Here is a 15281-nt window from a genome sequence, read left to right as displayed (position 1 = left end):
CGTTATATATATATATATATTTTACACAACAATCAAGTCTGATGCATTGCATGTAGTATAGCTTAGATTCTTACACACTAACATTCATATTTATTGAACAGATCGTGTACAATCAAGTTTTTAGTGAATTTGAATCATTTTAAGACAAATTTTTCGTTGACAGCTTTGATAAGTTCATGTTAAACTTAATGTAAACCAATTAGTTAATGTGTCCTATTTGATCTCCCAATAACCATTCTATTGAAACTATAGGGCTTGGTTGTGAAATCATTTAACCATCCAATATGATACTTATCCACCGAAATGATCACAATTATTTATTCAACAGTAATGACGTTAAAGATGAGTTTCCCCCTTGTTAGAGTAAGTAATTTTTAAAAAGTCACTATAACTCAGTAAATTATTACAAATTCGTGCATTTAGTTTTAAGTTACACTGTCTATCTTCAGGCCACACTCATACTAAACAGGGGTTAGGTATCAAGAATGGCTATCGAATTTCTACTATGGTACTTAGAATTTGGTTACATCTAACCAGCAAACCATCATCTTTATACATCTATCAATAAAATGAAACTCCTATCACGTATAGGCAATGTTTTGTAGCATACTCTACAGTAGTTGACAAGCTTTTAACACAGTTGAATTAAGTGTTGTTAGAAGTATGAGGGTGGCTCTCAATTCCTGGTTTCCCACACTGTGGAAGAGTTCTTCTAGAGGTACCTGAAAGAGAAATCGGGTTAGTGATTTGAGAGCGTGACCACAATGCCCAAGGGACAACTGCTTGAGGTCGGTCACACACGACCATTATGCGGGTAATTTCTGTGTTAGCTCCGTACTTTTTGGGACCTTACCGCCGGAGACGGAAATCCATGGGATAAGGCAAGGGGTGCATTTTTAGGGTCGACCTTTTCTAACCCCACCCCTTCTTGTGGGAAGGCAGCATCGCTGCTATGCTGGTTGTCTGAGAGAAACGCCTTACTGCCGTCACACTTCTGTTCATTCAGAAGTACGACTTCGCCCTCCGACCTTGGGTTTGCTGCTTTTAGTCTTACCACCCTTCAACTGACCTGTTTGCGATAGTAGGACCTTGAGGAACGATTGTTCCAGCCAGTATAGCTCGATTGATTCATCGCGATAGGCAAGCCCGACCACCACGTCAAGGTAGCAGCAATGGTCAGGAACTCAGTTGAATATACTAAAAGTTATTTATTTCACTAAGTACACACAAAATTCTGATAAAACTGGGTACCAAAACACCTATGAGTCACACAAATAAAAAGATGAGATCGTGAAAAAACAAAGGGAGGAGGGAGCACAATTAAAAGATTATAAACAATAAGTGAACGAGAACGGTTGATAGTGGGAGAAACAGTTCAGTTACAAAGAGAAATGTTTAATCAAGAAGAATTCTTTCAGTTGAGAAAAATTTCACTTTTATCAAAAATGTGAAAGAAAACTGCAGCACGGTCGTTACCGACTTCTGTTTGGAACCACAGGACTCCTTGAGCCATCGAATTGTATCATCTTTCGGACCATAACGGCGGAGTTGCAATGATCTGACACACACTAGTCTTATACAACTTTCTTTCATACCACGCTATAAACTGACTAGCTATTCTTCTTTTCCACCCAGTTTCAGCTTCATCAAATAATGTGAGATGTGGAAGTCACTGGGATGATATTTGTCACAGGTATCCAAGCCAACAAAGTTGGCGTTTCAAGATGGTGATACCAGTTGAGCCATCATCATTGCCCTTGAATACACATTGCCAAATCTTAGCTAAACCAATATGGTGTTGCCTCCGGATTTGAATAACACTTTGAGGGCGATCAACAAACACAGAAAGTTACTGAACATCTAACTTTATTTCAGAGAATCCAGGCCATACAAGCAGAATAGAACTGTTCTCACCGACAAGCTGTAAACTCGATCTTTTACAACCAGACTAACATTAAGACGACACCAAAGATGGCCCAGATTGGCATAAGCCAATCTGGATTTCACTACATGAAAGTTTATTTCAACCGTCTCATCATCGGCACTCATACAAGTACCTAAATACACAAACTCTTCATCCATTTCTAATGGGTCAGTACAAAGAGTACCTAGAGTAGCAATAAATCGGTATGTTAACTTGCTAGTATCACCTGAAAATTGTAACCTACTTTAGAAATGTGACTTTCACTTATCCCATAGTAGTAAAGTGAAAAATCCTACCGTATATCATCCAGAAGAAATAAATATTTGTCTCAATCTCCAATAAGCATTTTTCAGACATTTTCATTAATTTTATAGAGTACCAGAAAATAAATTCATAAAAGAGTACACTCGCACTTTTGTTCCATGATTATGATAAGTCAAAACAACCATCTTACATAAAATATTAACTTGAATTGATCACTGATTAGTCATATTTGTTACGAATCCTACCAATTAATTTGTAGTGAACAATTTTACTAATCTTAGAGACTAGGAACCTCAAATACTATGATGAAATATTAGGTGGTAGGAGGTTAATTGACAAGAAACACTTGGATTTTGGTTTCGTCCTAGTTAACACTTGTAAGCAGGGCACACCTATAACCTTGAGGAAAATTATGTCTCCTGTAAGCTCCGAACCCGTGACACCTAACAGTCCGATAAAAACATGGAATCTAGTACGAAGATTTTCCAAATTAATCTGTAACACATTGAAGTACAGTGGAGATTGAAAACTTTGATCTTAATGTTTCATAATGTATTGATGGTGTATAATGATAACAAATAATGTAGTAAATGAAGACGATCTGATGCACATGTAAAGGTACGAGTCGACAAAGCAAGGGGAGCATTCCTACAAATTAAGAAAATCTGAAGCGCTAAACAACTGTCACAGCGCCAAATTCGGAATTTTCAATACAAACGTTAAAGCTGCTCTCATGTACGCAGGTGGGACTTAGAGGAATACTACGACCATCACCGAAATAGAGGTATTGACAAACAGCTCTTCAAGCAAGATACTCCATATTTGTTTGCCAGAAACCATTAGCAAAAACCGGTTGTGACAGAGAGCGAACTAGATATCAATAAAAATAATATATTTGTAATACCCCAATGAGTAGAAAAATCAAATTTTTAAATTTTTTGACGTTTTGTGACTCTATGTAAGCCACTTCTTCAAAAAATAAGAACACTAGCTATCAGTTGGTAAAGAAATTGGGGATAGACACTGAAGATGGACAGGATACAAATTGCGGGAAGCATCAAACTGCAGTATAAAGAAAGCTTTAACTTGTGATCCTCAAGGCAAGAAGAAAAGAGGAACACATGGCACCGGGAATTAGAGGTGGGAGCCAAGACCATGAATAGCATTTGACAACAACTCAAAAGAAAGTCGAAGAAAAGTTTGTTTGGAGATCCCTGATCGACAGCCTATAACTGAAGAGGGACAACGAGCCGGTAAGAGTAAAGGACATTCGTAAGTTATTAGTATTCGATCAGAGATGTCTTCGAAGCATTGCTCGTATATCCTGGGACCACCGAGTAAGTAATACAGTTGTTAGGAAACGGGTACTAGATAAGGATGGCAAGTCAATTGGTGTAGTAGTAAAACTTCATCAGTTGAGATAGCTAGGACATGTGTTACGTATGCCCAACCACCGACTGCCCCGACGTGCAATGCTTTATGGTGTAGGGGCAGGTTGGAAGAAAGCTAGGGGTGGCCAGACCAAAACATGGCATAAATCCGTGAAGTCATTGACAAGTGGACTGAGTCATGTTGGTAGGTGGAGACTACCTGGTTGGGATCTGCGAGCCGATAGCAACAGATGATTAGAGACCTTGAATGACATGGCACAAAATCGTTTGCAATGGTGAAGGTACATCCACTCTTTGTGTTCACCCAAATTCTAATCTTCTGAATTCTTCATGTCTCTATCTTTTTTCTCTTTCCAAATTTATTTCACTAGATTATACTCCTTGAATAACATATTCAAACCCTAATCTTTCTGATTACTGCTTATACTCTTACTACTTCTATCACTATGAGATTTGAAACGAAAATTGTATTTCTGTGCTAAAGTGGTATGGCAACTTGAACTGATATACGTACGTACGAAGTTTAATGCTGTCGCTGACTGACTGAAGTAAGACTTTTCAACAACCCGTATTCACCTAGTACAGGTCTGTGTACTGGGTATTTAATCACAACCCCCAAATGCACTGGTACGGACGAGGGTGGGGAGAGTCCGCTCTCCCTCTCAAAATGCTCTCACATGGCCACGTGTATACAGCCACTTCCACGGAAGTCCTACTCACTGCCTTCTAGAGGCATTATTGTTGTTTACGAAACTGAGAGGAAAAGAAGTGGATGTCCGACGGTTTAACCGGATTGGTGGACATAGACGGTCCACCTAGGAGAGTTGAAAAACCCTACTTCCAAATCAATGGTGTATGTGGACTAGAGGATCCTGAAGGAACAAATGACGTATGAAACTCTTCTTGGTCACCAGTTACCATGGGAATGCATATCTACACGTTGCTCCGCTGCCTTGTGGATTAGATCTTTAGGTCGAAAGCTCCAGGTATGGTCCCTTAATAAAACAACCTGCTTTGGTTTGGGCGCCCGGGTAGTAACACAGCCTACACACAAATCAAGTGACTTGTGTGGCGCATATGTATTCGGTGTCCCTTTGTACTAATATATATGTGTTCAAATAAAATAAATATTTAATCACAATGATTATCTGCTGGAAATCACGGAAAGATTTCAAAAATCTGTTTCAAATAAACATTATTTTAGTAGGTCGTAGCTACTAACTAACATTCACAAATATACCAGGTATTCTGTTTGGTTTATTTGATACTATACACAACCTAGAGTTCTCTTAGCTAGAGGGTTTAACTGTAAAGCTTTCATTATCATTCTGAATTATCCAGTTAGAGCTCATTGTTGACCACGTGATCAGAGGCCACTCAAAAAACGAAGTCAATAAAAATATGACAAACGAAAAAAATTAACCACAAAAAAGATCAGGATTAACTAATTTAATAAATAAAAAGTCCTCATACATAAAGTAGGTTTCGACTATCTTGCATAGAAAGGCAACAAAAGCTACACAATTAAACCAAATACTTTAGAGGTAATAACAACAGCAAATGAATACAAAAGTTTCAAACTTTCATCACTAAACACAACAAATAAATAAACATGACTAACCATTGTTGACCAGCTGACATATTGGCGAGCCAAGGCACTGATAATACACCTTGTGGTTTTTCACGGAAATCTTTTATTGTACTTTGTAGCGTCAACAGATTTTTCTCTCTTGATTCACCATAATATTGCATTGTAATGTAGAGCGCAAAAATAGTGCATAACAATATGATACACAAACTTCGTACACGTCTAAGCCTCATTGTTGAAAGAATGCTAAAACATACAAAGATAGAACAAATATGTACAACAAGGATAAGCTTTATTGATTAATGCTTAGCAGCAAAAAATCGTTATTAGTATTCAATAATGTATTTGAAGAGAAAGAAACATCTAAATGGATAGCGTTCGACAAAATCTTAGGGATTCAAAAAAGTTTGGTTTTTTGCCATTCGAGTCACTTGTGATGTAGGCGTGGTGTTTGTTTGCCAGTGACAAGGCAAGTTTGTCAATTAACATTCTGCCGTGTAAGGAATGTTAAGACTACGTGCAGAGTACTAGACAAAGATGGTGGGTCGTTTGAAAAGGTTGTCTTAATAGAATGGGATACGTTGGTGCGTGATGTTGACTAGAGTAGAAATAAGTAGGGAGAAAGCTATGTGTGGCCAAGCTAGAACGAGGCATTAGTCCACAAAATCACAGGCTGATAAATTGAGCCATGTCAGTAGGTGTATATTGAACAGCTGGGGTCCATACGATTACCTTGACCAACAGTTAGAGAAGTTGGGTGATATGTCTCAGAATCAGATGAAATAGTGAAGACGAATTCACTCTTTGTTTTCCCTTAGATCTTCGGTTGGTAGCTTTGGTTCCACAAACTAATTCATCCTTAAATCATGTTCTTTTTACTAGCCCTGATACTACCACTATTTTGGTATTCATATTAGTTATTATTTATTTATTTATACACATAAATATTCGTACAAGGAAGCACCAGATACATATGCGCCGCACAAATCTCATTTGATTTGTGTGAGGGCTGTGATATTGCCCAGATGCCCAAACTGAAGCAGGTGGTTTTCTTAGGGGGCCACACCCCGAGCCTTTGACCTAAAGATCTGATCCACAAGGCAATTGAGCATCGTGAGGAGATGCATTCCCATGGTAGCCGGTGACCAACAATAGGTTCATACGCCATTCGTTCCTTCAGGATACTGGAGCCCATGTACACCATTGGTTTGTAATCAGGGTTTTCCAACTTCCCTAGGTGAAATTTCCGTGTCCACCAACCCGGTTAAAGCGCCGGACATTTGCTTTTCGTCCTCTTAATTTCGTGAACAACAGTAATGCCACGAGAAGGCAATGAGTAGGACTTCCTTGGTAGAGGCTATATTACGCATGGCCATGTGAGAGTATTTCGAGAGGGAGAGCGGACTCTCCCCACTCACGGCCATACCAGGGCATTTGGGGGCAATTCATATTAGTGTACTAATATGATCTGGTAACTTTGGACGACGAACATATTTGACAAACTTAACATTACTTTTGACTGAGACTGAGATGGATAGTATATGGTGCATAATAACGATTGACGTAAAAATATGAGAAAAATTTACGACTAGCAGTGTATTATCATATGCATACTAAGCTAATATAATCGCAGTGACCTGAAACTATTCTCCACCTTCATGTCGACACCACACTGAATAATGTACAATTGGATAGTTATGATCATCTTTACTTGAGATTATGAATTAGGCCAATACTAATTTTATGTATTCGATATTTGATAAAGATTCCAGTTAGATAAAGTGATTGATGTAATTTACCAATGTCAGCTGTAAAATATTGATGTCCAACAGTTTTTTCTGTTAATACGTTGAAAAGATAGAGATTAAAGTAATAAAAGCGTGGAGTGCTTTAATTAATTGAAGTCTCACACTTTATTAGTTGGGGTAGCAGTTGATGAAATTTAAGCAAGGAAAAAGGTTTGTTTAGCATCTGCTATCTTTGCCGCTTTACAACTACGAAATCGAAGTTATTGGGTCGAATATGAGGGTTTAACTGGGTGGAGGATGTTTTAGAGGCTTCATTACCAACCACTCTAATTAGTTATGTTGACTGGAGCGCGACAGGATCGGGAAACATTTTATGGTATCTAATCTACGATGTGCCATCTATCCACGAAGTCACGAACTACTGGTTGGAATCCTCTGTAGTATTCAACATGCCAAATTGATCATCAGATAGTAATAGTGACCTAACTCAAAACTACTCAGTTTTGGATAAGTGCAGAATTTGCCACTTTTTAATTATCAGGTATTATACAATTCCCCATTAGTTTCGCAAGTGTCATTGTACGGAGAAGGAATTCGGAAAACTACTACAACCATGATCAAACATGTACAAGCATTTATAGACAATTGTCTATGCATGATTCTCAATGTTCGTTGATCGGATACCACCAGAAACAGCCTAATATGGAGCTCAGTTTATGGCATTGTCTAAGATAGAGTAAATTAGGACTGCACTATTTTTAAAAAAATAATTCGAGGCCAGAGTGAACAGAATTCCAACGTTACCAAGTCACGGGTATGTTAAGAGCAACTCAACCAGTTGGCTGTAATTGCTGTGAGAGTAAATTCTCCGATGATATGCGTGTATACACTCGGCTCAATTAGCTTCTAACTAACTGCAACTACCCGATTAAACGCATTGATCCAAACGACCAATTAATCAATAATTTCAAATCAAAGGTCACTTCTATCTTACTGTGTTGCTAATGTTATAAGCAACTCCCAAAAATTGATAAACCGGGATACTTGACCTTCGACGTTCAAGGTGAAACAACACACATATCCAATATCTTCATTACAAGCTTGTATAAACAAACTGTGGTATCAGTATGGTTACAATTACCTTTTTATGTCCATTGTGAGCTGGTCTGGCCACTCGACTGCACTAATTGTAATCAGTATGATACCCAGTCTCCTTATTTTAGAAAACATCTCATCAGTTTTATAGGAATTTTTTGAGGCTGCAATAGAAAATTCTGGCGAGGTTTGGAGGATCACGACAAAGACCCTGAAATTTCCCCTGACCTGGGTATTTTTCCATAGTTGCAAGTTATTTCGAGGAAATCTCCAAAATGTTTGGAGATATGTTAGGTGATCTCCAATATTTCCCCAGATTTTGTGGAAAAATATGGATTTTCATATGACCGTTAGGAAAACCTTAAAATTTCCCCGAAATCCGAAGATTGGGTATTTATTTGTGAATATGTATATCTTTTAATTGATTGACACACTTCATATCTAAAACATCAAAATTTTAAGATCGAGGCTAAACTTACTACCTCTCTCAGGATATGGAATATCCTAGTGGGGTCTCTCAGAGTTCAGTAACAGAAACTCTTCTTTTCTTGATTTATGTAAACGATCTTCCACAACAGCTACCCTCAGATTTAATAATTTTCTCTGGTGATATGAAATCTGGATAGAAGTATGCGACCAAGTGGACAAACCGACACGTCTCAAGGATCTGACTCGACTTCAAAGTTGGGTAGATGACAACTGATTTATTTTCAACATTTCAAAGTGTAAAGTAGTCCGTCTGTTGCATGTTGCAGACTACAGTAACAACTTAGGAAACTCCTCTTAAAAAGTATCAAAAGTCGAAAAAGATTTAGGAGTGTTGATACCCTACGACCTGAAGTCGTACGCTAACCCTGACAAAAACGCCTTTCGAGTGAACCTTGCACTGGTAATATTGAAGCGCATTTTCGGCCAGTTTCACGGTAGAACTTTCCACATAATCTTCAACAGTTTTATTCGTCCTCATTCAGAATACGGTAACATAGTATTTCCTCTCTCATTCCAAAAGGATAAGGACACTCTGGAACGTATCCAATGACGAACCACTAAATCAGTTTGGGGACTCAAATTCAATCCTTATGAAGAGCCCCTCTAATAACTCAACCTTTACCCGTTAGAGTACAGGCGTCTTAAAGGTAACCTTCTAATGGCCTACGAAATCCTAAACACCTCTGGGCATCCGCTTAAACATCAACTTAAGCTTATTCTCAACACAAATCTCAGGGGTAACACCAAGGAACTGGAGACACAGCGCAACAGGACGGATCTCAGGCACACTTTCTACTCGTTAAAGTAGTCAATTTTCGGAATTCTCTGCCGGCTGAGCTAATCCAAGCGACTTTCCAGGAGTCCTTTAAGAGAAACGTAGATAGATTCTTAGGAACTAAGAACAGTATCTCACTATTATTCACTAATTCTCTCTCCCCTCCTATCGTTGATATACCTAGGTTCTTACCTGGATCCACTGCTGCTAGATACGGAAGCCCATTGGGTGAAATCTTCCTTAATTCCTTCTAGAACCATTTGAACATCATGTACGAACTTAGGGACGAAGTTTTGACAATATCTTGCGGTAGTGTTCAACCGGTACACAACTTAATGGAAGATTTGATAGTCAGCTGACAGGTTCCGAGTAAATGGATACTTACAGGCTATTCCCATTAATCTTCTATTTAAAATAACAAGCAAAACAAGAGAGTATGAAATACAAACTCTCCACTTGATAATGTAGAAACCATGAATATATAAATTCTAGTTCTTCTATCTGGTCAAAGAAATAGGTCACACAGGAGCTTCATAATTCCATGGATCAGCTTTTCGAGATCATATGAATCGTTCTGAACATCTCACTATCTCTTTAGATTCAGGCTGACTGATACTGGCCAGTTCTTCAGATTAGGTAGAACGTGCAATATCTCAAGTCAATAATGTCCTATTATCAGAGTGTTTGGATGCTCTAGATAACAATAAGAAGGTTCTGTAACGTTATATAGCTATTCCGATGCACACCACAGCAGTTTTCAAGTGTTGAATAACAACTATTCCAAAATATAGTTGTAGGATCCATTTTGAAGGTTTCATGCGTGAAAATCTCTCCATTCATACTTTTGTAACTTGTTCTTAATGGTTTCTTTAGTCGTACATTATTGTTAGTCTTTTTGATGCCATTTGGGATTGTAATGTTTCATTTCATAAAAGTTTTAGCATTTTCTCTTTCGCTTTCACTGAGTTTCTATATTTCTTTCTTAACTGTATCTATGTAGTTTTAGTTGATATTTAATCTTGGCGGAACCATATTGATTGTTCCCTCCTTGATTGTGTTGCTTGGTTTGAATGGGGTCGTGCACTTTGATTGTGAACTGAAGCACTTTCCCAGGATCGGAAACACTTTGTGTTATAAAGCAACAAACTATTGTCTTGTGAACGGATTTTTACTTGATCTATCCAGAAAGGATAGAAAAACACTTATATTTTAGTGCATTTGGTAATTTTCTTATATTTCTTATCAGTTTGTCTGTTTATTGTAATTTAGATCGATTATTGTGGGAACAATTATTGGTTGAATAACTGAGTGGTAATATTTGTTTAGGTAAAGTTGTACATTTGTATTTATAATGAAATTTAGAACCGTTGTTACCCCAATCACCTTGTTCTGACTTCGACTGTCACACACTCGTCTCAACTCTTACCAGACATTTATTTTTCAGCCAAACCTAGTCTGGATCTTATAATAGTATTTATGCACCCAAAGATGTGTTGAATTTGGACAATATCAACGAACGAACATCAGGGTGAACATTTTAGCCATGTGTAAACGTATGGTTCATCTGTCATGTTTTTGTCTTAGCCAAGTTATACTTGATATTTCTTGGTGTATCACTCCATATCGTTTCCCTACGTTTAGCTAGAAACCTGGAGGTAGCAGCTTTCAAGGTCTTCTTAGGCAAGGTTGAAAAGTGACCATTAGCAGACCGATTGGAGAAAACGTGTTGAAATAGAAACAGCCGTAAATAATTCAAGGTGAAGGGTTATGGGATTCCGAAACCAAGAACATTATTCGAAATGAATGTGAGGATGAAACAACTTAGGCTGATTAGTTAAGAGTTGACCTCGAACATCTAAGTGTCAGACATTAAAGTATTCATTCACTTCCTTATCGCGTATAAACGCTACATTGACCACAATTTCATACTGAACGTATAAAGGCTTTGTGTGTTTTAACAGGTAATCTGGTGCTTCACTAAGTCTGTCAGAATTTCAAAATACTGTTATGTCCTAATGAAGATTAAATTATAGGAAACTTCTGGGAACTTTAAAAGGACTAAGATTATATATTCTTATCAGTAACTAGATTATGTATATCTTTACTATTTCTATTATGAGCCCTATTTCGACCTATAGACTATTATGATACGATTTACTCTTCTTAAGTTATACTGAGTTTATTAGTTAGTCTTCCATGATCGCAGCCACTTTTGGGCTTCATCCTTTATAAGTAATATTTCCTACTTTATGATGCAATGTGGTCTGTTTGGTTTGTATATAAACCAGGTATGTTTACACAAAACTCATAATAGAACCTTTTGCGTGTTTTTTTACGTTGTTCTATGTTAAATGTACGAGAATGTATCGTTCTTTTGCACGGCTTCCTTATCTGAGTAGAATTGAGTGTATTTTGACAAACACGTACATTTACATTTCTTTCTTTCCCAAGACAACTGGAAAATGTGGAACTCAATATGAACTCAATTTTCTTCTCAATTAAACAAAACCTGTGCTTCTCTCCAAATTTGGCAAATATTATACTAACATTATTGAAACTTGTGTGTTATTGCATTTCTGAAGAAACCCGAAATGGTTTCTAAACAATACCCTTGTACTCATAAGCTCTTTGTGAATAGTCATAGTAGTAATAACAACCAAATCTTGTATTGTACATATATTACAATTACTGACTTTGCGGACTCTATGTCTCTTAAGGGTAGGAAAAAATAATCAGACGCTGCTGGACAAAGCAGGCTAGAGGAATATTATTTAACAACGGCAAGATCATTGGGTTTGAAATTCTGAGTGTTCAAATGATAGGGTCATCCCTACCCTACTGGGGAGGCAGTGAGATATGGCCGTACATAAACCCCCAAAATAAGCATTTCTATAAGTCTTCGACATTGATGCTGACCTCAGTAGTTTCACTGTTACTAAGGGTGAACACGAAAGCAACCGCAGCAATTGGATTTTCCAGTAGGCCGCGTTAATCATCTAAAACTATTTATTCAGCTTAGATCACACGCTTCTTGACATACCAGCGGTCTTCCAAGTATATCTTCTAACGTTTTCATTCCTGACCTTTGGCCTGACCGGCCCTAGGGTCTTTTGGTTATAAAGGTGTTACAGACAACAGCGGTATTGTCCATTGAATATTCGTGACATGTCAACCTTCTTTTTATACCTGTTCTCACGACTTATCAAATGCTTCCTCAAAAACTGTCAGTTGCCTTTTCCTTGTCCATAGTCTTGAAGATACGACTAGTATTCTGATTTTACAACCTGTTACCAGTAGCACCTTCTATATTCGAAGCTTTTCCCTGACAAATGGATATCAGAAGTCAGACGAGAAGAGGTAGGAAAAATATATTTGATACGTTATCAATATATTGCGAAGCGTTTATTCTAAGCTGGCCAGTGAACGTAGGAGCAGTGTCCTACGCTGAGTCGAAACGTGATCTGGTACGGATGCATGATCGAAAGCCTTCAGTTAAACAAGTCCACCTAAACAACGTGGTCAGCATCCAATGTCGAACACTTAGAAAGCTATTGATTTTGGGGAATTATTTACAGCTACAGATCACTCCTCCCCCTAGTGAGGTAGTGATGCCCCTAAGACGTGACCAGCCAGAAGTTTAAACCCAACGAGTTTGTCGTTGGTAAACACTCTTCTGATAGCTTGCTTCGTTTAGCAGCGTCTGGTCGTCTTTCCTTATACTAAGGGACCATGATGTACAACATAACAATTAAGAAATAAAGTACAATGAAAATTTCGGCTGCTTGTGAAACTTCGTCGTTCTTTTCCAGACGTCCAGGAGAAGAGAAAAAATAGAACGTGGGAGTGCATGTCGAAAATACACTCGTACTTGCGTAAGGACACAAGATGAGCGGAAAAAATATACATATGAACTAATACACTTGCGATAGTATAAAAGCGATCGAAAAAAATTTTTTGGGGTTTTTAAAAAAAAATATAAATACGCTTTTAAGTATAAAAATGTTTTGTTTTTTTGAAATAAATATATAAAAAATTGAGGATATTAAAAAAATTATTTTTTTATAATAAATAATGAAAAGGGGATTCGAGATTAAGTTTGTGTCCGACGTGCAATAGTCGTTTAGATGTTCTGGAAATCTTACCCTTCTTCCAGAACGCGTTGTCTTGAGTTTATCTTTCGACGTTGACGAAGTATCAAGGTGTGTGTCGGCTGTCGTATGGGGTACTGCAAGTGTAGAAGCCGTATCGTTCGATTGTACCGAAGGAAAATCGACGTAGCTAGGGTTTCCTTCTAAGTACGCTGCTTTGAGGCGATCGATACTGATGCTATCGTTCGTGCCGTTCTTATCGACTACACAGTTCTTAGGTTCACGTTGAAGAACTTTGAAGGATCCTTCGTATGCTGATTCGAGAGGTCGTTGACGTGAGTCTCAACGAATGAAGACATTTGTACTATGTCGTAAGTCAGGTTGAACGAAAACATCAGTTGATTGAGGTCGAGTGTGAGCAGGTTTAACTGAAAGCATAGCGTTTGTAAGCCTGCTCGTGCAAGAGTCTAGATCCATGTTCAATGAAGAAACCGAAGGATCTACGAATTCTCCTGGAAGTCGGAGTGTCGTTCCATAAACGAGTTGAGATGCAGTGTATCCAATGTTAGCCTTCACTGGATTGTGGATGCCTAGCAAGACGAGTGGAAGAGCGTCTGTCCACTGTGAAACGTTTGTAGCTGATAATGAAGCTTTAAGTTGTCAATGAAAATGTTCTACCAACCCGTTTGCTTGTGGGTGGTAGGCGGTCGTTCGAAAGCGAATGATTCCTAATAGTGAGGTCAGACAACGGAAAATTCCAGATTGGAACTGGCGTCCGCGGTCTGCAGTGATGGTTGAAGGGCAGCCAAAATTTGCTACCCATCGTTCGACAAAAGCGCGAGCCACAGTTTCAGCAGTAATGTCCTTAATCGGTACTGCTTCTGGCCATTGAGTGAAACGGTCTACGCATGTTAAGAGATATGAATATCCGTTTGAATCTGGTAGAGGTCCTACCAAATCTAGATGATCATGGTCGAAACGAGCATCAGGGGTTTTGAAAGAGCCTAAGGGACAATTGTTGTGTCTTATGACCTTAGATTTCTGGCAGCTTACACAGGAGCGTACCCACTTCCTCACGTCTTTATTCATGTCAGGCCAGCAAAACCGTTCGGCTATAAGCTTGATTGTTGCACGAACACCTGGATGAGAAAGTTTGTGCAACGTATTGAAGACGTTGCGTCGATAATGTTTTGTTACTATTGGACGATCCCTACCTGTAGATGTGTCGCAAAGTAAGGTTTCCTTACCTCTTCCCATCTGCTTAACACGTAGTTCAAGAGTTGTCGAGGATAACTCATGCTGAAGATCAATGTCTTCTTTTTGAAGCTGAGTGAGTTTAAGAAGGTCGATTTCCTGGAAACTGTTCAAGGAACTTATTCGAGACAAGGCGTCTGCGACTACATTGTTTGCTCCAGAAATGTGTTGTATGTCTGAAGTAAACTGCGAAATGTAGTCCAGTTGTCGAGACTTTCGGGGTAAGTACTTGTCTGAAGATGAACTTAAAGAGAAGGTAAGATACACTTCTTCGCGCGTTTCTTGACCGACTACGGTTATTACGAAATCTGAGGTATCGGGTGAGTGTATGACATAATTCGTTAATGTCATTCGGGGTCGTTTGAGGATTTTCTTTGACTGAAAAGACCTCGGCGCCAGTCGATTTCGTAATTTCTAGAATTCGATCGACAGATGTGGCTAGTTCGTCTACGGCGTTGTTTTGGAACGAGACGAGAACTGCCTGCACCTGTTTCGGGAGTTTGGATAAGAAAGGTTCCTTGAATAGGCCATCGTCGAACGTTCTTTGACCTATTACTTCTCTCATCCTTAACAACATGTCTGTCGCGGAACCATGTTGCAGGTCGATATTATTGAGGAGTTGGTCTAACCATTGTCGGTCGGTTATATCTCCACGTCTCAGAATC

General features: G+C 38.5%; 1 protein-coding gene across 1 annotated transcript in view; it reads right to left on the bottom strand.

Annotated features, from left to right (window-relative positions):
- The window catches only part of Smp_143430 (mannosidase alpha class 2a, putative), a gene marked incomplete at both ends in the record, with an annotated part of 53402 nt that extends 48002 nt beyond the window's left edge, over window positions 1-5400 (bottom strand). The window contains one exon of the mRNA XM_018794954.1: window positions 5201-5400. Within this exon, the coding sequence (XP_018647011.1) occupies window positions 5201-5400 (200 nt within the window). The remainder of the gene's footprint in view (window positions 1-5200) is intronic.
- Between the last annotated feature and the right edge of the window lie 9881 nt (window positions 5401-15281).

Source organism: Schistosoma mansoni, assembly GCF_000237925.1.
Source record: "Schistosoma mansoni, WGS project CABG00000000 data, supercontig 0182, strain Puerto Rico, whole genome shotgun sequence".
In the NCBI taxonomy this organism is placed as follows: Eukaryota; Metazoa; Platyhelminthes; class Trematoda; order Strigeidida; family Schistosomatidae; genus Schistosoma; species Schistosoma mansoni.
This window is presented reverse-complemented; position numbering and strand designations above follow the sequence as displayed.